A 24634-nucleotide genomic window follows, 5' to 3' on the forward strand; every position below is an offset into this window, starting at 1 on the left:
ACCATTTGTTTAAAGGAGTCCATGCTGTCCCAAAATGACTGATTAATTAATTGAATTCAAACTTACTTAATTCCGTTTTATTTTTGAACTTTAACCTCATAAATCCCCTTCAAATATAAAACAGATACCGAGAATTTGGTTGCATATTTTAACAAAATAGTACATATTAGTACAATTTAGTAAGTAGTACCCATTTTGGCTAAAATTGTTTAAGCAATCTGTTCGGTATCTTCGCAGATTATAAGAAATTATTCAATAAAAATATTCTGCGCTTGTAGAACGAGTTTACATAGCTACCATAAAATTATGACAATGCTGTTTTTAAAGCTGTTTCTATGGTAACCAAAAAATAAAAATAAAAATGTCTCTTATTTACAAACAAATATCAAATTTTTTAAAATTGATAAAGAGCGCAGGTATTTTTGCACAAAACAAAATTTCCACTGCAAAAGTCCAAACTATAATAGTTTTCTACAAATGTATATCAAGGTTTGGTTTTGGATATTTTACTTTGAACGTTTTTTCGGGGGGCTAATTCAGAGTTATTACTGCATCAACTTGGAATCTGGGGTTGTCACATCAGACCGAGTCTACAGTTTATTCATTATACTATAACAAAATGGCTGCAAATAAAATTACGCAGTATAAAATGCATATTTTAACAAAATTATAAAACATAATTCTAGAGACGCATTTCATTTCCAAATTAAAACAATATTCAGCAACAAACTGAGGCAGACATCCTGAAAGTACAGTAGCAACATCTTAATTTGTGAAATGTGAGAAAGTGCACCTGAGACCAGGTAGGAAAATCTTGGGATCGCTTAAGATATTGGGTTTCTTTGATTCTGCAGACATCTGAAGAAAACTTCCACATTCCTTCCAGATTTGTCTTCATTTTCTGACATTCATTTTCTGAAGCTGATGGAGCAATAACTGAAAATTACCTTCTTCTTCCAACAGCCATCAACAAAGTCCCAGTTTCAATTGTACTGTGGCGGTACTTATATCTGGTGCAGCTGAGTTCTCTTGTTTGAACGGTATCTTTCCGCAAAATGTCCAGCTGAAACCAAAATAATATTCATGAAACTATGTCTGCCATGTTGCCATCACTTGGGCTGGGCGAATCTGCTCGTGTTCTTTTGCATATATTGTACATTCATAGACAGAGCTCATTCTATGACTGGGGCAGCTACGAACCAGAACATCTATGGATGGCTAAAAGCGAACCCGCCCACAGACGAGTATTAACACTAATAATTCAATCGCACAAGTCTTAAAATTCAGTCCATGCACAAAGTGTCTGCCTGGATTAGCCGCAGGCCTGGACAAGCGAGAGAGTGAAAACAGCAAGGTAAACCGAACAGCACAATACCTGTGTCCGTCCATGGTGGATACTCTGAAATAGTCCAGTTCTAGTCCATCGCTTATCTTCGCTGTGAGCGACCTGTACTCCAGAGTCACCTCTGTGGAAGCCATGTCGGCGGGTGTACTGCCAAACCTTGCGGCTGCAAGTCCTCTAAAGGCGACACCATTACCTAATGGTTCTCTCGCCCTGAAATCAGCAATTATCATCAGAAGTTGGTGCAAGCTTAAATTCGTACGTAAATCTATGGGTTTCATCACAATTAAATTACAAACCTGAAAGCTAGCTGGCGAGCGTAAAAGTTTTCATGAATTGATTCTGCCATTCTGAAGTGAGTTCTCTCTCGGCCATGTTTGAAAAGTGCCAGAATGAAGCCTCTGGCCCGTTGACCAAGCTGAACTCCGCTCGGTCTAATGATCACGGCAGAGGCTTGCAGCTGGTCACCTGCAAGATTTGGTTTTCTACTATTAAACCAAAGTAGAAGTTAAATGATGGTGATCCAGAATTGTTTAGAGCGAGCAAAAGAGCTCGAATCCTGCAGATTGCTGCGAAATAACACACTTCTTACCAGAGTTGAAGGGGAAAAAATTTGTTGCAGCCATTTTCGAGAAAAATTCAGCCCCAAAAAAGAGCACTTCTAGTAGTACGATTTTGACTGAAACCTTTCTCCTTACTGAGAGGAACTCAAATATGAAACTTCATATTTGATATTCTACTTTTGAGGAATGCTTTACTCACAGACTGACAAACAAGTACTTCTTCACTCGTGCAAAAGGGAAGTAAAAATTGAAAATGTCGAATTTACTAATTTGATTAATTACATAATTTGTGAATGGTTACCACAGAATGGTGGAGAGTCTCTGGTTACCAGATACAGAGGTCCTCTGGCAATACCTTTATCAGCGCTGAAGCCCATTATGCCACAGGAACCGTCTGAAACAGTGCGATTCTTCAGTAGCCAGTATCAAGGGCAAAATGATTTTCTATTTTAACATCGTTTCAGAGAACAATTTTGACAGTTTTTGATTCATTAAACACTGGCCAACTTATTATTAAGTTATTAATACATAAGTAAGAATAAGTTGTAAGAAATCACCTTGTAAAAAAACGTTATCAAGTTTGAAAATATATTAAATTTTTACAGAGAGTTACAGAATTGTTTGAACGAATCTTTCCCTTAAACTCGTTTTTGGTTACTCTGATTTTATTTAATTAATATTAATTTCATGGTATTTTGAACCATGGCAATAATACATTTAATATCTAAATATTAATTAATCTCTTTAACAAAAACTTACAGTTCAATAAGGGTTGATTAAACTACCAAATCAGACAGTACCCAACATTTCATTTATTTATACTTCATTAACATCATTTCAGCAATTTGACTGCATTAAATTTTCATTAATATTTTTAAAAATTTATTAGATTGTCTTCGCCGTAGCTCGCATGTATTATATTGTATCTCTTACCGTTTACGGACTTTCACTCAGCATTAGAAGTGGTTTAAGCACTTTGGTGTACAGAATTGTAGAGACGGAAATGAAATCGAATTATCAAAATGATGATGAATGGAGTCCGAAAGCGGTCAGAAGTGCGATAAACATGCGTTCTAGCCTACCAACATACTTCCGATACTGAACAGGATCTAGGCGAATGATATCTAAAAAAACATACCTGTACTATTAATATCACACTTCATGGGGAAACAGGCTCCAGAACGGAAGTGCTCTCTGGACGCACAAGGAAACGCTCTGAACTGACAGCCATCTTGTTTAGGTGAAGGAATACTTTCTAAGAACAGCTGGAACCCTCGAAGATGATTGCACACCGCACTCGAATTGACAGTGCCTTCTGTAAGCACAGTTTTCCTTGGTGAGCAACTTGTCCTTGAATAACTGTTAATTACAAAATGTAAACTGCCACTTACCAAGGTGACTGACGATTAACGAGGCGAACACGTGGGTGCACCCGGGTTGGTCCTGACCTCCGTTGGGAAAGAAGTCAACGTGTCCAAGGTTTCTAAGAAGACCAAAACCTGTGCAAAAAAAAAAAAAAATTGATCGATGATTTAAAGCAACAGGAATAGGCAAGAATTAGAGCAAGTGGAGTGTTGCCGGAATCCTAGAGGGTCTGAGGCAAGACTTAATCTCAGTTCTCCTCACCACTTCAAAAATAGTAAAACGTTTCTGGTGATCATTTCAGCAATTTGGTTTTTTATACATTTTATGAGAAGCAGCCATTGGCTACAGCATGTAATCTCTCTCATCCGACTACTGTCGACTACTCCATATATCTGGCTACTAAACCCGGGAAGTGAAAAACGATTCGAGTTTAGCGAACTATCACCCTGAATTTGATTCTTAAAAATAAGTGTCACCGCGCTTACATCGCTCTCTGTTTATTTTCCCTCCAACTGTGACAACAGAAACATGTGTTCTGAAGGTTAAATGCAAAAATAACAAAATGGGCTACTCCAATAAAAAATATTTCAAAGAGAAAAAGCAGTTGCCAAATGACCACAGTTATTTTGTTCTCTTCAGGGCAGTTTCCTCTGATACTGTGAATTGCCACCACCTGCGCCAATACAAGAAGTTGAGTACACGGCAAAAACTTACCTTCAGTCCAGAGAATGGAGCCGGCCGTGTGCACCACATCGACCAGTGCCGCATCCTGGTCATTTAGCGCTGGAATGGAGGCAGCTACCAGGTGTTCCCGGAAGAGCGGTGACGCAGGATCTAGACCTTCAGTTCAAACCAACATACAAACTTTTTTATTCAAACGCAATTTTTACTATAGTTTAACAAGGTGAACATATGCACTTACTACGGACCTGTGATTCTCGACAGACGGATACCTCGGGACAGTAGAGATCTTCCAGCAAAGCCGGCAATGTGAGCACCTAAACTGAATCCTATCAGATGTATTGCGCTTGGATTGGCTCCTGAAACCATAAAGAGATTACACCATTTAAAAATTTATTTGTCCTTAGGTTTAAGTGGCTGATGATATAATCAGAGAATATTTTTAGAGAGAGCTTCAGATCCTTTAAGCCTGTTACTTGATCAATACAAAGTACAGGAATATAAATACTATTAAAACCGAAAATAACTCTAGATCATAACCCAACCAATAAATAGTAAACAGAATCATGCAGTCTATTTTAAATGTTGTTCTAATCTAATCTAATGAGTTTTGAGAACTCATTTTAGCTCTAGAAGCTACTCTCTATTAAAAACTTAGCAAACTAAGAAAAAACTCTAATTTCTCCTTTCATTCTTCAGACGCCATAAATAAAGATAGACGTGTCTACACTTCTCTTCTCTGATTTCCTTCGCCTTGCGTAACCCAGAAGTTATACAGTAGTTAGAATATGGCTTTACACGAGGCTGCACACTTCCGGTGCTCCATCTACGACAACTCACTCACTCACTTTTAGCTCGTGGTTTTTCCACGTGGATTCCACCCTCAATCATATTTTACCCTTTGTCTTTTTCTATATTGAGGTTAAATCCATTATCACGGGTATTCTCTTTGTTCATGATTAGTTCTTCTGATCTTATCTAACAATTTGAAGACACATCTAGCTCACCCAAGGATATGAGATCCAAGAGTAGCAGGGCTAACTGTCTGCCGACTAGCTCTGTGTTGGCAGCGGAAACTCGGTAGGTCTGTCCTTGGGCACCCTTTGACCAATCCAGCAGTATCACATTGCAGTCCTCCTGTAGAAATACACAAACTGGTGTGAAACAAACACTTACATAATTCTATTTCATTCAAACTTTAAATTTGTACTCAAAATATCAATATTAATGTGTGACGTCGCAGATTCCCCTTACTAGGACACAAAGTTTACAACAAATCTTAAGCAGCAATTATCGATAAAAACCAGAAAACTCAAAAATCGATTATCTATATTTTGATATTACTATTTATAATCGATTATAAATGCCATTTGGCGCTTTCGATCAACTGATTATTTCAAATTTGGACTTTTTTTTAAATTATGTAAACATTTTCTCCAAACTTCCTGTTTACACCAAAAGTTTCTATTGGAATAATTTTCTGGAGAAGTTCGTTTAGGGCATTTTGGGGTGAGCAAAGAAGGTTCTGTAAGTCTGTGAGTTGTTGATCCCTGTAGCGGAAAGAAGTCGTGCGAGTGTGCGCTCAAGATGTTGCTTAAGAGAGATACTGACCAATTTCAGCAGATTGCTGACAATGTACTGAGCACTGCGGTCCTTGCTACTTCCTTTGAACCCATGCACCAGTATCCTGGTCATTCTATCCGTCCGGAAGTCTGATGCCACTAAGGATGTCCTCTCGTCACCATACTCTATCACTTCTTCCGAAGCATTCCTGGTGTACAAATAGAAGCGTGTACCCAAATCTTCCGGATTCTGTGGTGTTAATTTTAAGAATGGCCGATCCGGTGGAAAACAGCCTACAAGATCTGCCGCAAAAAAATAAAATAAATAAATAAATAAAATAAGTAAAAGAAGAGGGTAATCATTGAGATAGGGCAACACTGAGTTATAATCTCCTGGTTCAAGAGCCTGCAAACAATAGTTTATCTTCTAAATATAATGTACTTATAAATCTAACTAATTCTGGAAAGTAATTTACTTACGACTTCAGACGAGTTCTTAAATTTCCACATCAAACAAATCTAGATGAATTGGGTTGATTGCCCGCATTATTCGAAAAGTAGGGGCATGGATGACACAATTGTTCTACATTTACTTGTAATAAGAGCAGTACTTTACATTACAGTAAAATTACGTTTAGAATAAGGGCGGATATTTAAAATGATTAGAGAAAAAAAAGTAGAAGGGCTGTCTATTTTAGAATGGAGGTTTGTAGAGGACAGAGAGACCTTAATAAACTCTCCAGCGGGAAAGAGTGTCGAGAGATTGCTGCGGATCTGAATTGATAAGGTTTTCTGTAAACGGCGAATGATCCACCAAAATAACTTGTTCGGGACAGCTAACAGAGAAATACCTCGTAAAGAAATAACCAAGCATTTGCAACATTAACGTTTTTTTTTAAAAAAAACTGTTGATGTTGCTAGAAAATTCAATTTATGGTTAAACGAGACACCAAAATATTTCACTGAAGATACCCAAAACAGGGTAGTCACTTTATCCGTGCTGCAAGTTTTTCTGGAGAGGACATCGTACAATTTAATCCATTGACAGGAAGATAGCTTGCTAAGAAACAACGTTGTCCTAGTGTAGAGCACATTACATCAAGCATTACATTAGTCAAGCATTACATCCTTATTCAAAGGTTGGGAACTATGAAAGCCCTATATTACGACCGGATAATCGAAACTTCGATTTAGCGGGACGATGCACTCTGTTCTACACCGAACGATACGGCATGTGTGGTGCTAGAAACCTGCAGCCGAAGTTTTATCAACCTACTTCTTATCAGGAATTCAGCCAACACTTCAGCCACAATCGCAAGCGTAAATTAATGAAACGATTCCAAACCATACCAACCGTAGCAAATTTCCTTTTTATTTCTTGGATTCCTCAGTGTTAGTCTGTTCCTCAAAATAGCTGACATCATTCTCCCCATGTTCGCCAGCGCCTCTTCTTGAATTCCTGCACATATTGGCAGATTAAAATCAACATTATAATAACTGTTAACCTAAAAAGGGGTCGTTTTGAAATTGATTTTTCAATGTATTCAAGCCTAAGGTTGGAAATTGTGATGAATCAGAAACCAAGTTCAGAAAAAAAGCCAATGTTATTCGAAAAATCAAATACACCAATAAAAAAACACTAATAATAATAAAATAACAAAGTTTAAACAGCATAATAACTAAAAATGAGTGAGAGAAGTAATCATTAGCACACCATAATATTCAGGAGTTCCTGAACACTGAAAAATCCATTTCTTGGCATAGAATTCAGGTGGCTAATAACCGAACAGAATGCCAACTACTCTTCAGGGGAAAAGAAAAATAAGTGTAACATAATTATAATTTAAAACCTCAAGTAATTTTGCTCAAATAAAGTACAATCAGTATCAACTTTCGTTTTCTCAATATCTAATGCAATGTCTTGCTTCTTAATGTATTTTCATACATTAAAAAAGGTTTCTGATCACTTCATTTTATTTTTATCATTTAAATCAGGGGTGAGCAACCTTTTTAATCAATGGGCTAATTTAAATTCTTTTTGGCGGGCCGCACATAGATTAACTCTTATTAATAATTTACGAAACTTTATTTATAATAAATATTAGAATACAAAAATATAAAATTAAAAAAAAAGTAAAGATTTCATATACAAATTTTAATGCAAGATAAAAACAAACAAAAAAAGAACAAAAAAACGAATTTACTTGAAATTTTTAATGAGAAATTTGGCACTGTTTTCTCGATAAAAGCTGATCAATATTAGATCAAATTCAATTTTAGAAATGCTTGGCGGGCCGCGTGTTGCTCATCCTTGAATTAAATAATTACAAATGTTTATTTTTCCACTGATGGTTTACGACCATTGTTACTGTCTTTAGAGATGATTGTTTTATTTTGATTATTGGGTTATTTTTAATGTATGTAACATTTATGAATAAAGACTTTAAATAATAATAATAATGTTTATTTAATCTGAACATCGCGCACTACGAATTCTAACACTGGAAAATGATTTCTGTGTAAACAAAAAATATGTGGACGGCCGCTAGCTACACTGATCGTGCAGGTTAGGTACAAGTCCAGTACACAATTTCCCGGACACTTTGCTATATTAGAAAATATGTGCCCCCTTTTAAAACGAACGTTTTCAGCGAAGTGGAACTTACTGTTTGGGCGATTGTATATCTTTGTTACAGTCAGGTCATCTGATGATTGCCCAATGTGAATGCAACTTTCCGATATCTTTCTTCACACCCACATTTGCATACTATTTTACTAAAAATCATTTTTCATTTTTTTGTGGGGGGGGAACACAGTCGAAAAGAGAAAATGTGGCGCGCAAGGAATTAAAGAGAGAAGAAAGTAAGATGGATGCAGGCCGATATTAGAAAGGTGGTTTCATGACATTTATTATGTTTCATCGCGGTGGTTAACCTGATGAAGGTGCAAGGCAAACAGGTCAGAGAGACCTCTAGCCCACAGATTTCTAGTTTTGACCTTGACAAGTTACACAATCCTCGAGATGGCGCTCGTGGGCAAGCAATTTCTTGTAGGACATGTGCTTCCGTCCAAATGTTGGTCGGCCTATGTTTACCGAATATCAGTTCTGAAAATTGAGGCACCAAAAAGTAGCGAAGGTTTTTAGCTATGAAGACAAACACAGAAATAAACTGGTAAACAATATCCCAATACTTCACTTCTTCAGATTTGTTGGTTATATCTTCATAGAATCAATCTTCATCCAAATTCATTCCAGATTTTTTTTTTGCAGTTAAATATGGGACAAGGAGAGTACCCTGAAATCCTAAATTTGGTCCTCCATTCATCAGACCTTCCTTATTTTCCCCTTATTTTTTAAAGTTCCTCTATTATTTTTTAGCCTAATGAGTCATACATGTAATATTTATAATGTTTTGGCTTGTTTTCACGAAAAATAGATATTTCAGGTGAAAACTGTGCGCTTCCATACAGAACGCAGCTATAGTTTGGAAAACGCTTCCATACAAGGTACAAGTTTGGACAGTAATTCGGAATTTCCCTTCTCTTTACTTTCAAAGTAGTTTGAGTACACCCAATTGTTAGTCTCAAATGGTTTCTTTAGATTACGGCATTGCCTAATTCACCAAAGTAAGTACATTTGGCTCTTTAAACTTTGGCGTGTAAAAGGTGAAATATGAGTGGTAAGCGTATATTCAATTACTGTAAAAGGATTAAACCGCTCTGACTCAGGATGTCACTACGATTAAGTAAAAAAACAACGTAAATATAACAGGTAAACAATTTATGTAAGCAGAGTGACTGTGAATAGGGAGGCAGTGAAAGTGGCTAGAAGCACTCACGGGATGGGGCCTCCCAAATATCTGTACCAACAATTACATTGTGTTGGCATCGCTTAATTCCCAGCTGTGGTGAAGGCGTCTATCTTGGCCTCTACTGTTGTGCGTTCAAACACCATGGGATGAACAATTATACGATTTCTCCTACTCGAAACACGAGTTGTTTATGTTCATGCACATTTTACTTCAAAATGCCTAAAAGGCATTGTTCCAGAAAAAAAAAACTGAAGTTTCACAGAGTATTCCAAACATTTGAGAGGTTTTACATTATTGCGGGTTAATGTATTTTGAAATCACTGGCAGGCCAACTGTCTAGTAGCCAGACACGGGGCAGTTTGTGCTTGACGATATTGAGTTGTACATGCAGTGCCTTCTAATTAGCACTTTTACAGACGGACACATCTATTGCCCAAGCCCCATTGGGAACGCCTTAGAATGCAGTTCACTTAGCAAACAGTCCGGTAGACCTTGGACTGTTTCAATTACTATGAACTACTGTGTAAAACAAATTTCGTAAAATGTTGGCTCACTTGAATACAAGGAAAGTGTCAGTCGAATGTTTTATTTATTATTATTATTATTTTGTAAATCTGTATGAAACAATATTGCAATTTACGTGTTCTGAAAAATGAAGACACGACTGCTTCAAGCGCATCAAATGTAAAGTTTCAGAATGAACTGAACAGGCTGGAGAAATGATTCCACAACTCATCAGCTGCGAAAACACACGACTTTCCCCGACTATCCTGAACATCCTAACTCACTATGAAGTGCTAATTACTAAAATTATTGAACCCACGTTACGTTCAAGTTCAAATGAAGCCTTCTCAACTAATTAGAAAAAGTGAAAAAGTCGCTCTGAACAGTCCGCATTTCAACCTACAATTATGTTGGTTAGAACTTTTATACGCATAAATATTAAACAGGTATTACGAACATACAGCGTACTGAAATGACACTTGTGAGCTTAACTTCACAACCTCTCTAAAAAAAAGTTGAATACTTAAAATAAAATAGGTCAAATTTATTTTTTGAACTAACCAAATCTTCAACCAGAAAATACAAAAAGTTAAGAAGAAATGATTGTTAGTAGAAGGAACGCGTCACGTGAGTAGGGAGAACAGGAGCGAGTTGCGCGGGAGAAAGCTTCCCTCTCTGGTGGTACCAGAATGCTCCTGGGTCTTCCGGTTTCCTTCCACGACCTGCACCAACAGCTTATGTAAACATGAAATACTTCTTGTAACATTCCTTAGCAATGCTGCGTGTCTTTACACCATCCAGATTTACTACCATCGCTGACTAATGTGCGCTCTAACCCTGACAAGAGTCCAGCTCCTTCGTAATTTGATTTCATACTTACTCGTAAGTCCTAATTTCTTTTTACTTTCTAGCGCAAGCTAGAAATTCATTTCGACTTTTTCTCTCTTCAGACTTCGGATTTTTGAAACACATTTAATTCTTCGTAATAAGAATTTTCCTAGATAATTATGCAATTATCGATCGATGTTTATGTAATCCGTATAGATTTTTAGAGAAAATCGTAGCAGCCGTTCCGAGAGTATCAAAAAGTGGAAAAAATCGTTCGGCAAATTGATACTTTCAATTTAAATAATGTTCTTCGAACACAAAACTTGAGCTAAACAATAGTTTGTAAGCTGTAGGATCGTACATAGTTGAAGTGAAACCTCAAAAGGAATACCAATCATCTCTCATCTCCCGCAGAACCCCAATACAATCAGTGCTCTATCAGATCAAAGTGTCCATCTATCGGACGTTATTTCCAAGTTCAAATCTTCTAGCCATTCTCTAGTCTTGATAATTATTGATAGTCGCTTCGATGCTTTACAGGTACTTATATTGATATTATCTTTGAACTCACTAGTTAATTGATATGCTGTTATTGTCAAACACAAACACTTCAATAGTAAACGACATTATCAAGAAAAGCTAACTTGTCCATAGTGATATGTGGAGACAGAATGAGAGAGGTAAAGCATTGTTCCCAACCAATTGGTCATCACAAATGCTGTTCAAGAAATGCCGGTATTGTTACGTTTGTCTTTAATTTGCGCGCCTTAAACATGAAAAAAAGTATTTTGTTTATTTATTTAGGGCGTGTCAACAACTGCGGTTATTGGCGCCCGGAGCTTTTTTCAGTGCAAAGCCGGCCTCCGGACAGTGTTCTCTCGTTATAGACAACACTGCCTTTAAGCATACAGTGAGCTGTAAGAATCTCATAGGAGGGGAAAATCTAAGGGCCAGCAGCTGAACTCGTGATCTTCACATCGGAATCCAGAATTCGCAACCTCTCAGCTGATCCATTCCCTAAGTGTAAGTATTAATTCTAATTTCACATCTTCGTTTGTTTAACTTTCCCAATCTTTGTAAACAATATGACCACTTAAATTTCATAACCTCCCCTGGTAAGATTGCACAGTGCTATAACCTTCGTGCAGAGATAAACATTGTTACTCCATTAGTGTGTGAATATGAAATATAAATTAATTTAACTAATTTTGATTTTAACTACTTATTGAGTAAGAGAACATCGGCAAGTAAGTTTTTTTATTTGAATTTTCAATTAACCAGTACCATATTACTTTATAGAAAAGAATTACTCTCTTGTTTTCACTCATTTGAACCTTGAATGGATACAAGTATGTGTTGGTTTGAGTGTAAATACAATTCTGACACACGGAGTTACTTTTTAAAATTGCGTAACAGCGGTACACTTTCCAAGTTGCGCTGTTTACAGTGGAAGTGAGTGGACAGTGTTTGTGACACCTTCATTACGATTGTTTACTAAATGGTAATTACTGCACAATACTAGCTCCTATTAGACCATGATTTAACGCTAACTTAAGAAATTTCCTTTAACGTTCATTTCCAAAATACTGTTAGTTCAGTGATTAAAATTTTCTTTCTTTGTGTAACGTAAACCCTTCAAAATGTTTTTATTGAATTTAATGGCGCGTCTAAAGCAAAATCTAGTGTAAAAATTCACTCGTCTTTTCTCCTACCACGGCTTACGTATTTAAATTGACTAAAATTATAATTCGGGTAATAATTCTAGAGGCGTCATCTTCTCTGAGGCAAGGCGATCTTACTTGGCTGCTCATGTCTAGTGAGGGGCTACTTAAAAATCATGAAACTAGAATTGTTGGTCCAGACAAGAACACTGGATCACAGTGGGTAGTCTCCATGGAATCAAATCTAATCTAATTAGGTTGCTAGAAGACGATTGGCTAAAGACTTGAAACTGGCGTAAGATTAGATAAACAAAAAAACTAATTAGTTAAAAGTGACAACTTCAACGAAGAGCAAACAATGGCAAACAAAGCAACAATCGCAGCTCAAACTGATGTCGCAACTCCACAGTATCTTCACAGCTATCGATTCATGACAGCCATATTGATCACAAGATATGATTCACTCGAACTTTCAGATGGTATCAGCTGAGAATTCATATAGCTCATCAGAATACATGTGTGCATCTCCTTTATCTGGACTAATTACCGACTTTCACATCTGCAGCCACTCAGTCATTGTGGCCTTTCCATTTCCACGTATCTTTCACTCATCATTTTGAGGGCAAAAAGCGGAAGTGCATGGAAGAACATAAATGAATTTCTCAAAGTTCTAACAATAAATTCTATTTACTTAAGAAAATCATTAATGCCATATTTGGCTAAAACAGGAAGTCGTATTAATTGGTCCTTTCGGTCACCGATTTTTTTCAAATTTGAAATTTCCAGTAGATATTTTTTTCAATTAATGTTTAAAACCTCTCGTTACAATGGTCCTTTAGAGGGAATCCTACCCTAATCACTCCCCCAGAATTGCCCCAAAACTAAATACTTTCCTAGAGAAATTGTATACGATAGATCCATGTCTATGTATCCACGAAGTTTAGAGAGTATCGTCGGGGCCGATTTCAAGAAAGTTTAAAAAAGAAAAATCCATTTAGTAAAAGTATCCCATGATTCCAGAAAATTCTGAGTTCTATTCCAAAATTCGCTCATCCGATTCTCCTCATAACTGGATTCCCACCTTGAGCACAAGTAGCTGGATCTGCTGGAGCTCTTGGAGGAGAATTTGGCAAAGCGTTTTCCCAAGGTCACTTTGTATAAGTGAATTTTCTTTTAATTCGGAGAAAATAATCCAAATAATGTGTTACCTAGAACTTTTCGGGAAACTGCAGTAAGAGGAGGGTGTAGTTAGACATTGCTGCAGAGATCTTGGCGTCCCTGCAAGCATCCCAGCAATACAATCTGCACTTCAAGTTGGCACACCCAACTATCGCAATGTACTAAGGGGACCTATGGAAATAGCTAATGGGTGCAAGTATTTGGGTAAAGCGAACCTGTTAGCAGATTCTAGCACTCAACCCAAGATGTCACATGGGGAGAGCAACGTCAGAACGAAGGAATTCATATCTTGGAGTGAAACTAAATTCATGTTATTTTTTATTGATTAACGTGGGCTTAGAAGTTAACCCGAACTTGCAGATTTTATTTGCCGAATTGAGGCTTCCCTGGAGAGCCTAGTTAGTTATTGGAACATAGGGTTTGGTAGAACATGTCCTAACAAGTATCTTTTAAGGCAGATACGCACAAAATACGCAAGATATTGCACTTGAAGCTTTTTTTTTGTATTTTGAGGGTCCCAAAGCATACCACCTCCTTTGAATACACAGTTTCAGATATTGAACTCGATCGTAGCATACCCTCTTGGAGAGAATGGGAGTAAGTAAGAATATGGGGCTAAACTAGCCAAGTAATTACACTAACCTTGTTGCGAAGAGATGTGTACATTCTCCAGTATCAGTAAACAGCAGGAGAGCAGAGCGGCGGTAGTTGGGACGCACATTGCCATCGGGGTCTGGACAGGCACTGACTGTCGGCCGGCAATCGCCACAGGTGTACTGATGTAACCTTTACTTTCTCCAAGCTGGTGGGGGCGGTCACCATGGCAACCAAACAAGCTTACCGGCTCAGACCCAAACCGTCTTATCTGCTTCAACTTATTATTACCTACTATAAGGGGGAAAAAAAGTCACTAAGTTGAGGGGACGACTGGTCTTGTGAAGTGAAAGTCACCGAAAGGTCCAACCTCTTAACTAAGTCCTAGCGTCCACTCTGTTCATTGAGAAAATGATCTCTTTGATGGAAATATCAACAATGAACACTCGCTCGCTTTCTTTTACTAGTTCAGTCTCACGAATTTGCTGCCTCGAACATCTTTTCAATAAAGGGAACATTTATAATTTTAAAATAGATTGTCTTTTCAATAAACTAACTAGCTAGTCTGAAGCAAATTTAAATATGAATAATAAATTGCTGTAAAAAAGAATTGTGTATTCGTAAAAGACATGTTCAAAGTAGACTTTAATAAAAATGAAACTTATGTTACCTCTCGGAGTGAATGCATTGATGCATTAAGTTAAATAGTAACAAAACTACAATTCACAAGTTTAGAGGGAAGCCCACTTTCTTCTACAACTTGCCTAAAATAAGTTTTAAGAAAGATTATGCTAATTAAAGTTAGAGATTTATCTGCCCGTAATGTTTAGATAATTCGTAAGAGCTATTTTCGAGACATTTTTTTAAAAAAAGATGAAAATTCATTCAAACACAATACTTCCGGTTTAAAAATTGTCCTTAAACTCCTATGCTACATGATGCACTGAACTAGCGCTATAAGTGGAAGTCCGCCATTTCTCCTCGAAGTGCCTTCCATTTTGGAATTTAAAAAAAAAGAAAGAAAAATGTTGATCCCTCTGAATGGAACAAAGTGATGCGAGAGTCACTACTTATATTTTGAGCCTTGGCAACACTGAGTGTTGTCAGCTGCTATCTGACGTTTCCACTTGAAAGTTTCGACATTTTTGACCATAACCTTCTTCAGAACGTTTTGTTATTTGAGCGCGATTTGTGTTGTTTACAGTCACTTGAAAATTTTGTCTCAGCGAAAAAAATGGAATTAACTCGTGAAAATTTTCGTGCAATGATTTATTACGACTTTCGACGTGGATTATCAAGACAGGAGTGGCATCGATCAACTTACTTCCACTTTTGGCGATAAAGCCCCATCCTTTGCCACTGTGAAACGCTGGTATAACGAATTCAATCGTAACAGTTGGTAGGAAATCATTGTTGCCACTTTCGAGTAAATCAAAAAGACAGTTTCCTTCTACAAAGTGCCTCTTTTGACTTTTGCCGACCCAATGGAACTTTGAGCTTTCTCACGAACCTGTTTTCTAAAAAACTACTTTTTCGTACACAGGGGACCCAAAAACTGTTTTTCTTTCCATTGAAAACTGAAAAATTAGAAAATTATTTTCCCTATCTAATAGTAGTAAATAAAAATAATGCATTTTTACGTCAGTTAAGTTACTAGAGATTGATGATTTCATGATTACCTATTTTATTTACTGAGCAGCGCATCAGCCGTTGGAAAATTGCTCGATTAGTATTATATAATCGTCAACTATTTAGAATTACATTGTATTTCTTACATAAATCACCTGGTTAGATCAATAGCAAAAACTAGTTGAACTAGATCTGCATTCATGTAATTTCTAGAAATAAATTGAAATATTATGAACCTATTTACTGTGGAGAATACCATGAAAAGAAGTAGAGAGAATTCTTACAATAATTTTTATCTTAGAATATAAATTAAAATCAATATTTTATTTAAAATTTAAATAAATAAATACACAATTTATATTTTAATCTACTAGAAAATGTATTTTAACAATAGATTTGTTTATTAATGGAAAGTTGCGTCAGTGTACATTATTTCGTCACAAGATAGCGCGCATGTTCTGTATACGGTGACTGTATGATTTATTTATTAATATTGTTTCTGTGGTCTTGTTGACTATGACTCAATTTGAATGACTAACAATGATGGGTGACTTATTGTTTAATGTACATTTTTGTATGTATTAATTTCTGTATGAACAGGTGATGGATACTTTTATTATTACATATTATTTTTAAATGATTTAAGGCGCGTCAACATCTAAGGTTATTAGCGCCCGGAGCTTTTTCCAGTGCACTGCCGGCCTCCGGACAGTGTTCTCTCGTTACAGACAACACTGTCCATCACCGGACAGTGAGCTGTAAGAAGCTCCTAGGAAGGGCTAGCTGCTGGATTCGAACCCGGGACCTCCGCGTGGGAGTCCAGTATGCTAACCTCATAGCTAATCCCTTCCCTTATTATTATTATTACTGTTATTTTTTTTTTTTTTTTATGATTTAAGGCGCATCAACATCTAAGGTTATTGGCGCCCTATTACTGTTATTATTATTGTTATTGTTATTATTATTATTATTATTATTGTTATCACATAACAACAATGACATGAATTTGTCATAGTGTGCTCTGTTAGATACTTTTATAAACATTGCGAATTGCTTATTTATCTTGTACATTTTATTTATATTGCTTATTTATATTTATTTTAAACTTATTCATATTGCTTATAAATTATAGTAAAACATTTATGTTTTACTTCATTTTTCCATAATAAGACCTCTCTGTTGGTTGTGAGTAAAAAAAGTAAAGCAATGCCTATCTTTGCAGCCCAACTAGCGATTTAGGTGTCATGGACGGAAGCGAATAGCAAAAGTATTTTGTAATAAATTCTTTCCAAGGCGTAGTCCAAGAATCGTAACCAATACCAAAATAAATCATAGCTTTACAAGCCTCGCCTCTAACCGTTGACAACCATGGCGCCTAAAAAGTTGTCATATGGCTTAGCCTTCAGCAGGATAAAATGGGTCAAAGACAGACTTCAAGCTCAATACAAAGCATTTCACATAGTATGTGGGTGAGGGAAATCGAAATCCTAAGAGTGTTTGGAACTATACCGTATTTTTGGTATCATTCTTTGGCATTTAAATCTCCACAATGGGGGAGAGTTGGAATTTAATGTTAGCTTTGGTTGGCAGTGTTTCAAAAGTATTTTAGTTTTTCTTTATTTTCTTCGTTTTATGCAGAGAGAGAGAGAGAGAGAGACTGTTTAGGTTGCATGGATTTTCCTGAAGCGTCTTTTCAATAATGATAAAGAAAACAAAGTACATACATTATAAACCTCTCCAACAACAGGATACAGTTCGATGTTGTCTCGCGAGGAGCGCTGCAGTGCTCTTAAAAGAGGACTTCAATCACGCAGGTAATTTTGTAGAATTCAGTCTGTGACTTGCGTACCACGCGTAAACAGTGTGTCAAAATACTTAGCAAACGATACGATTAAACCATAATAGTTAGTTTTCTATTTTAGTGCAGTTTTTTGAAGTAGTCCGCGCGATATGTGGTGATATTTGTGTACATTTACGTGGTTAAGACCTATTTTTTCCCTTTTTTTTTTTAGTTAGTTTTTCAAAAAAAAATTAGACATGGATAGTAGTACAACTCTAATCGCATTAATCCTGTTTTCTGGCATTGTAAGTATTATTATTTTCTATTGTGTATTACAATTTAAACAGAAATTTTCTATTTATCGAATGATCCAGTCAAAAAAATGATAGGTTATTTTGTGTGTTATTGGTAAACAACAAACAATAAAATCGAATTGCAAATATTCAAACACTTCTTTCTCTGTGATTTATCTAATGAATGTTTCTTGCAAATTTGAATTAGCTTAGAAAAATTAGCTTAAAACCACAAAATTTAGTCAGTAAAGTGGCAGTTTTTTAAACAGTTTAATTCAAATTTAAAATTTTACTTTTACATCAAATTCCCAATGAACAGGTAATGAGTTCGTCTATTTCTATATATATAAAAAAAACACTTGGATGTAAATTTAACTTCATTTAAGGAAAATATCACAAAGTTTATAGACCTACATGTTAGCAATTTGAAAGAAAACCTGAAGTAAAATCGATCCATTAATATGGTTGTAAGTTCAAAGTTTCTTTTTTTTTGGTCCAAATCCATATTGTCACTTTTACAGATTTAAAAATTCAACCATATAGCAAATTTAACTCAGAAAATTAGACTCATGGGGCCATAAAACGGTGAAAAACGGAAGATAGAGAAATTGTATGAGAAACACCAAATTTGCTGTAAATTCAAACTATATATTATTTAGTTTTGAACTCGGCTGAAAATGATCGCAAGTCTTACCACCGGAAATGCCACTTTGTTTCACCAAAATGGCTTCAAATTTTCTTTAAACTTGGTATACATACTCAATGTGTACGAAGAAGCTTTTGAAACTTTTACCTAGACTAGATTGTTGGCCGTTACAGTTAAGAAGGCTTTCCTTCTAACGTGCCGTTTCACTGCAATGCACGGTATTACCTCCTATTAGTGGAAAGCCTTGAATGTGATGCTAGAATTTTCATCTTGAAGGATGTCGCATTGTTTTAAGGTCCGGAAGTGTGTATCTCTGGAAGGAACTCTTATTTCCGGTCTTACACCTTTCTACTCAGATAAAGGAAGACCATTTGTTTGGAATTCTTTTCAACGAAAATAGATTTTAAGGAAGGGGTTCTTGGGGTGTCATGCTAATCTTAGCACTTCCATTGTAATGCGCTTTGATGAAGTTAACTAATAATTTAATAAAGATCGAATTTGTAAAGACAGTTGGTTGAACAAATAGATTTCGATTTCACCCAATTTGATCAGTGTGATTTAGAAAAGAATGTTCTCTTTAGAGGAAACGTTGATAACTAGTGCGTAACCAGTGAATGCCTTAACGCGGGATGTATTTAATTTAAATCTTTTCAAGATGTTATCTCCAAGCAATACTTGCTGACCAATCTCACTCAGCACACATTTTCTTGCTTTTAGAAACAAGAAGTATTACCCTTGTAAGTTCTCACCGAATGTCCGTGTTCCAAACACTCCGATTAGAACAATAATTTGACTGAAACAGTTTGGTGTTCATTCTCACCTGAGTTTACCTTAACCAGCAGTTACCTAATTACAATTTCTTGACACTTGCAATTCGTACCTCTACTGTAGAGACTTCACAATTATAAATGTTCACTTCAAAGGTATAGACCCTGTATTTAAAGACTAACTACTAAGATCGATTTTATAAAAAAAGACTTCTGGCCTGCAAATTTCGTTTTTATATTTAATCCTTATTATGGGGTAAGCCCGTACATTACACTGCAATGGAACTTTAGAGAGAATATCGCCCACCACCCTAATAGGGCTCTTAATCGAATTCATTTTAGTTCATTTGGAAAAGATTAGATTGGAAGACGGAGATCAGTTTCCTGTGGCACTGCCACCAATAGACGCATATTGTGCCAACTCTTAGTGAACACTTTAAAAAGCCCCGCTGTAAGGTCTGGGTTTTCCCAACTGTAGTGCTTACTGTGTCATCCCTTCTGGGAGTAAGATGGCCAAGGTAATTGTATCCTGAACTAGCAAGTAACCAGAGAGCCTTTCCTCTACTCTCTGTCGCAATCAGCACAGGCTCTGAGTTATTATCGCCACAAAAGATATTTTCTGGATCTTCAGTGCGCTAAGATCAGATTAGTCTTAGTCCTTTCCGAGTAGTTTCTTGCAGGTGTGCCATTTGCCTTGACTTAAGGCATAAACACCTCTCCAATCTAATTGGCAGTAGAGTCGTACTTCCGGTTATCGATATTGACCAAGATTTCAATATTGTGCCCCATCGTGAGAATATAGAATATCGTCTTGGTTTTTTTTGTTTGTATTTCCAACATTTTCTTGTATTTCATAATCAGAATTTAATAAATTCCAGACAAATATTGCGATAGAATTGCGCGATTGATGTTTCCAATTTTGCAGTAACCGTGATGTCTATTTCCAGTTAATAGCTTAACTGTTTGGCTAGGGTTAGTACGTGGTAATTGGAAACAGGAAGGTTAAATAAGTCACAGCCATTTCCGTTGGAATAATGCAACTTCCGGTTCGAGATTCATCGCTTCCTCTTCTGTCTCTCATTAAAAAAATAAATATATATACGTATATAAATTTTATTTCATCATTTATATACAATAACCGAGACTGTATTTTTAGTTTGTCCTACAAATTTCCAAGGTCACCACTTTTAAAGTCTTCCAACTTTTAATGGAAAATAACTTACTGGAGGAAGTATTGATTACGTCGAGATTTGGGAGTTCTCCCTGGAAGTGCAAGTTAGGATTCTTTCCGGTATGAAAAAAAGCGATTCGAGAGTTTGTCACTAAAACTTGAAACAAGAAATCGAAGATAGTTGAAAATTCCTTGAGGAGCTTTTGTCGCGCTCCGGAACAGGACATCCTGGTCAAATTCGGCCGATTGGTCAATTCTTGTACAAGACTCTAACGATTTTTTTAATTTTGAACTTGGTGCACTGATCAACATCTAAATCTTTCCAAGAGAATTCATTTCAGTGCAGGTCTATAACGGATGCGCTTAATATTTCCTGTCTAGAACTTCGTGTACTTGCCCTACAGAGATTTACTGAAATCCCTCATTGCAAACCGCTCTACAACTTTCATTCCCAACATGTTTCCTGGAAACTACAAGCACTAACTGGAGGAAGGGGCCCTCCAAAGTGCCAGGTTAGTCCTACCAAGGGTCAGCATAAAGACGCTGGAGAATAAGGCCTGTGTTGAGTCTAACTTCCGGCTGAAACAGCTCAACCGGAAGTGCGATTGAGCTTCCAACTGTATGCTTACACACAGATCTAATACTTTTGTTGGAACTGTTCATCCGGGAGTTCTGATTAGGAGATCCCAAATTACCGTGTTCTGTGTTTCCATTACTATAGTGACGTCTGCAGTGCTGGTGCCAATAACATTTTATAAATTCCAACTTTTAAAGTAGGGCTTTCAACAGATTGCCTCTTCCTCCCAAGGAAATTGGTTGACCAAGTATGACAACTGTAGCAGAATGAGGTGTAGAGCAGCGAGAGCCCCCTGGGAGCGGAATGTTTTGCGCGTGAAATTGGTAATTTGAATAGTATGGTGGCACGGTGAACTACATCCCGGGCTAGCGCTGTTGCCTCATTAAACGTGAAGTTGAGCGGTAAGATCTGCTTGAACTACTCTCTTCGGTGTTCCTCTAGTTCTGCGTCTTCCCGGTGATGTGGAGCAGTTGGTGATCAAGGGTTTCCTGCCTATTCTGTCAAACGGGATGGTCAACCCTTTTCCCCTTTCAAGCTAGTACAATGAACAGAATTGGCATGTTAGAGGTTCCTCTCCTTGTATTGCCCTTAATAGAATTATCGTGCGAAAATGTTTACAAAACAGATCTGTCAGCAGACTGAGCTTAAAGAAAACTGTAGGCGCCGTTTTCCAGGAAATTTAAAAAAGAAAAACTGAAAAATCTATTTTGATACTTCCGGTTGAGATGATGCCATTCTCTGTTGGTGCATTTGTTCGATTTTACGTTTTTTAGTTATTCATACACACACAGAGCAGTTGGCAGAACTGGTTTCAAGTCTCAGGGTACTTCAAAAGAGACATTTCCGGTGGAAAGCCTAATGTCTGTATGATACAACACGATCTCTTACTGTGGCCGAGTCTGAGAACCTAAACTGAGTAATCCATTCTCTAAAGCTCTACTTCTGGGAGAAGAACTATTAAGGCCAAACTTTGAACTTCCTGGTTTGAGGTGTTACTCACACGCTCGCACCACTTACTGAAGAGTAATTAATTGCAGCCAAGAGATCGCAAAAAGAGTGTTCTCTCGTCCCCCTGAAGATTCCAAAGAAAAGTTAATCTCCCATGAGTGGGATTAAATCAAGGCGGCTCTCTTAACAATGCGGTCATTACCTTCGCCTTGAAACCGGGGAGAATATCCAATCTTAATTACGGTAGTGGGAGGCTGTGGGAATGTGTTAAGGACTGCGAGAAATGCAAGTGTGTGAATGGTGCAGTAGGTCGCCATTCATAGATCTGATCGAATCCTCCAACGTAGCTCTTCTCTAGACATCTTCACCCTGCGCAAAGCTCCAGTTTCTAACTTAGAAAAGTGAAAGGGGAACTTCACAAAACAGATGAATACTGTGTGAAAAGTCCTTGTCGAAAATGTGACTTGATCTTTCTCTTAGAAATAAGAAAAAGTTGTACCATAATGTGCAGGCTGGCCAACGTGATGAGTAGCCTAGACAGTGTTGCCAATAAACACCTGATTCACTGCCAGTTCCACAAACTCCCATTACTATGCGAATCCTCCTTCTAAATTAGGTACTTCCGATCATAATTTAGAATTTTTTAAAGAGAAAAAAAAATTAATGCGCAAAGCGCCATGCAGCCGGAAATTCCAGTAATTTCGCTGACTACCTGTTTCTCTGTCAGTGGTGACGTCACTAAAGTAATGAAGGCTACAGTGTCGTAAGAGGCTGTAATTATAACCTCTTGGTACACGTAACCTCCCCAAATGTGACTCACTCAAAGAGAAATCAATCAGAATTTCATTTGTTGATTCTTGGCTTCATTTAAAATATTTAATTGGCGTTTTTCTCTTGTTTTTTTAATTAAACGATTACTTAATGATATTATCAATTCGTTTGGAAATGTGTTCATGATTTTTCTATTAATTAAATATCATTTTAAAAAGTACCAACACAGAAAGTAGATTGTAGTTTGCCTTATTTCAGTAGTGTTATACACATTCACTAGGGCGACTCTGGCCACCAGAGAAGGACACATTTAACGATCTTTGAGAATGATTTGTGCTTCCGTATTTCTGTGCGTGAGTATGAGAGTGTTGAAACACGTCACACGATTCTAAAATTTTGCTACATAATTTCTGCTGACTAATGTTATGTAGATCGATACTCTATCTCATTAGAGGAAGTCAAGACATTCCTGCAGCTTTTCAGATTGAGCTTTTCCCGGAAGTACCCGTACTGAAGAACTCTAAATACGGAGAAGTATTTTCCTCAAAATTAATCTTTCGAGTGTGATCTGTCGGTCGGTCTGAAAAAAACACCATTAATACTCAATCTGTCCAATTAGACTACCTCTTCCTGCTTATAAACGTAAGAATAAACGTAATATTTGTAAAATAAAAAAAAGATTGCGTAAAAGAGGAAGTGGAGGACAGAGTCAGGCGCTTCATTATTAGCGGTGCGCTGGCGGATTTCCGGTTTCGCAGTTCAACATTGTGTGTCGTGTTTTATACGCTGATAATCTTGTCAGAATTGCAAATTATTTGAAAACAATACTAACACACTTTCGCTGTTTGAATTTTTTTTTTCCTTTATTTTTTGTTGTTTTGTTTTAAAGTGATAATTGTTATTTGTTCTTTTGTTAATATTGGGAGGTTTTTTAAGCTGTGTAAAGGTTATCTTCGCTTGTGTACCAGGAGTTTGAAACTTAGGCAATGGTGACAAGTTTTCGTAATTGAACATTCTAAGGAAATGAGGTAGTCAAAACTAGACCATCGCAACAAGCCGAATTTTATGGTTACAATGTCGCAACAATGTCGTCTACATTGTCACTTCCGTTATTCAAAAACCCTCTAAACCCATCTCCAAAGAAGAACAAAAAAAAAAACAGAAGTTTAGAACAAACAATTTTTTTTGGGTTTTAGAATTAATTGCAGTAAAAGTAAGTCGAGCAGCTGTTCTGGCAGCAGACATCTTTTTGTGTTGATAAAAAACATTTAAAAAAAATAAAAATAAGGTAATTACGATGAGGCAAATTACCACAATGTTTAGAAAGTTGGATGTGTCAGACTCGTCACTGGTATAGAGCACGAAATCACCACCCCAACTAGTTAATGGCGGACACAACTGCCATCCATATCGTACTTCATTATTTTTACGCTCAGTTTAGCGAGAAATTTAATGCATTTTCAATCATATTTATACGCGATTCTGACAAATATTTAAAAAAAACCTAATTATCTGTGTCTCATAATGTGAGAGACAGTTGTGTGTATTCAGTAATATGGTGTAGCAATACTGGAAGGTAATACAGGAAGTTGGTACACTTGCTGTACAAGAGAGAGAGAGATCTAGTTGGCCGTAACCAATACATATGTGTAGTTCATTCACTGATTATGTAGCGATAGGTAATGTACACGTTATCCTATTCTACTGTGTGTGTTTGTCTGTCTGTAGTAAAAGAAATGAAATTTTTTGAAATCGATGGCTGCATAATCGATCGTAATAACGACGCCATATTGTTTTCTTTTCTAATATTAAGACGCGGACAAAAATTTAAAACAATTTTTTTTTTAACCGACATTATTCCATTGTTTTAAAAATTGGAATTTACCCAGCTGTTATTGAAAAGTATAGTAAGCGAACGGTGCGCCAAACTGAGATGCTGCTACAGACTATTCATCCTCTTA

The 24634-nt window shown here is 36.7% G+C and overlaps 2 protein-coding genes across 7 annotated transcripts in view; one reads left to right on the forward strand and one right to left on the reverse strand.

Annotated features, from left to right (window-relative positions):
* Positions 1-574: 574 nt before the first annotated feature.
* LOC141448714 (pancreatic triacylglycerol lipase-like) overlaps positions 575-24634 on the reverse strand; it is a 33029-nt gene continuing 8969 nt past the window's right edge. The window contains exons 2-13 of one of the 5 annotated variants that reach the window (XM_074117252.1): positions 15771-15929; positions 6868-6972; positions 5563-5816; positions 4959-5088; positions 4200-4310; positions 3985-4110; positions 3297-3404; positions 3044-3220; positions 2207-2299; positions 1642-1810; positions 1376-1555; positions 575-1063 (exon numbers count right to left, since the gene is read on the reverse strand). In XM_074117252.1, the coding sequence (XP_073973353.1) occupies positions 967-1063; positions 1376-1555; positions 1642-1810; positions 2207-2299; positions 3044-3220; positions 3297-3404; positions 3985-4110; positions 4200-4310; positions 4959-5088; positions 5563-5816; positions 6868-6972; positions 15771-15795 (1575 nt within the window). In that variant the 5' untranslated portion in view covers positions 15796-15929 and the 3' untranslated portion in view covers positions 575-966. Of the gene's footprint in view, positions 1064-1375; positions 1556-1641; positions 1811-2206; positions 2300-3043; positions 3221-3296; positions 3405-3984; positions 4111-4199; positions 4311-4958; positions 5089-5562; positions 5817-6867; positions 6973-7227; positions 7688-7717; positions 8068-14139; positions 14334-15770; positions 15930-24634 lie in introns of those variants that run through there. The other 4 variants (XM_074117251.1, XM_074117255.1, XM_074117254.1 and 1 more) reach the window with 4 other exon arrangements.
* LOC141448717 (uncharacterized) overlaps positions 11758-24634 on the forward strand; it is a 60446-nt gene continuing 47569 nt past the window's right edge. Inside the window, exon 1 of one of the 2 annotated variants that reach the window (XM_074117272.1) lies at positions 11758-11904. Coding sequence is in view for 1 of the 2 variants with exons in the window: in XM_074117271.1 (XP_073973372.1) it covers positions 17758-17805 (48 nt within the window). In the remaining variant the exon portion in view is untranslated. Of the gene's footprint in view, positions 11905-17528; positions 17806-24634 lie in introns of those variants that run through there. The other variant, XM_074117271.1, reaches the window with a different exon arrangement.

This window comes from Rhodnius prolixus, unplaced genomic scaffold (genome assembly GCF_049639745.1).
Source record: "Rhodnius prolixus isolate KJV_2025 unplaced genomic scaffold, Rpr scaffold_2, whole genome shotgun sequence".
In the NCBI taxonomy this organism is placed as follows: domain Eukaryota; kingdom Metazoa; phylum Arthropoda; class Insecta; order Hemiptera; family Reduviidae; genus Rhodnius; species Rhodnius prolixus.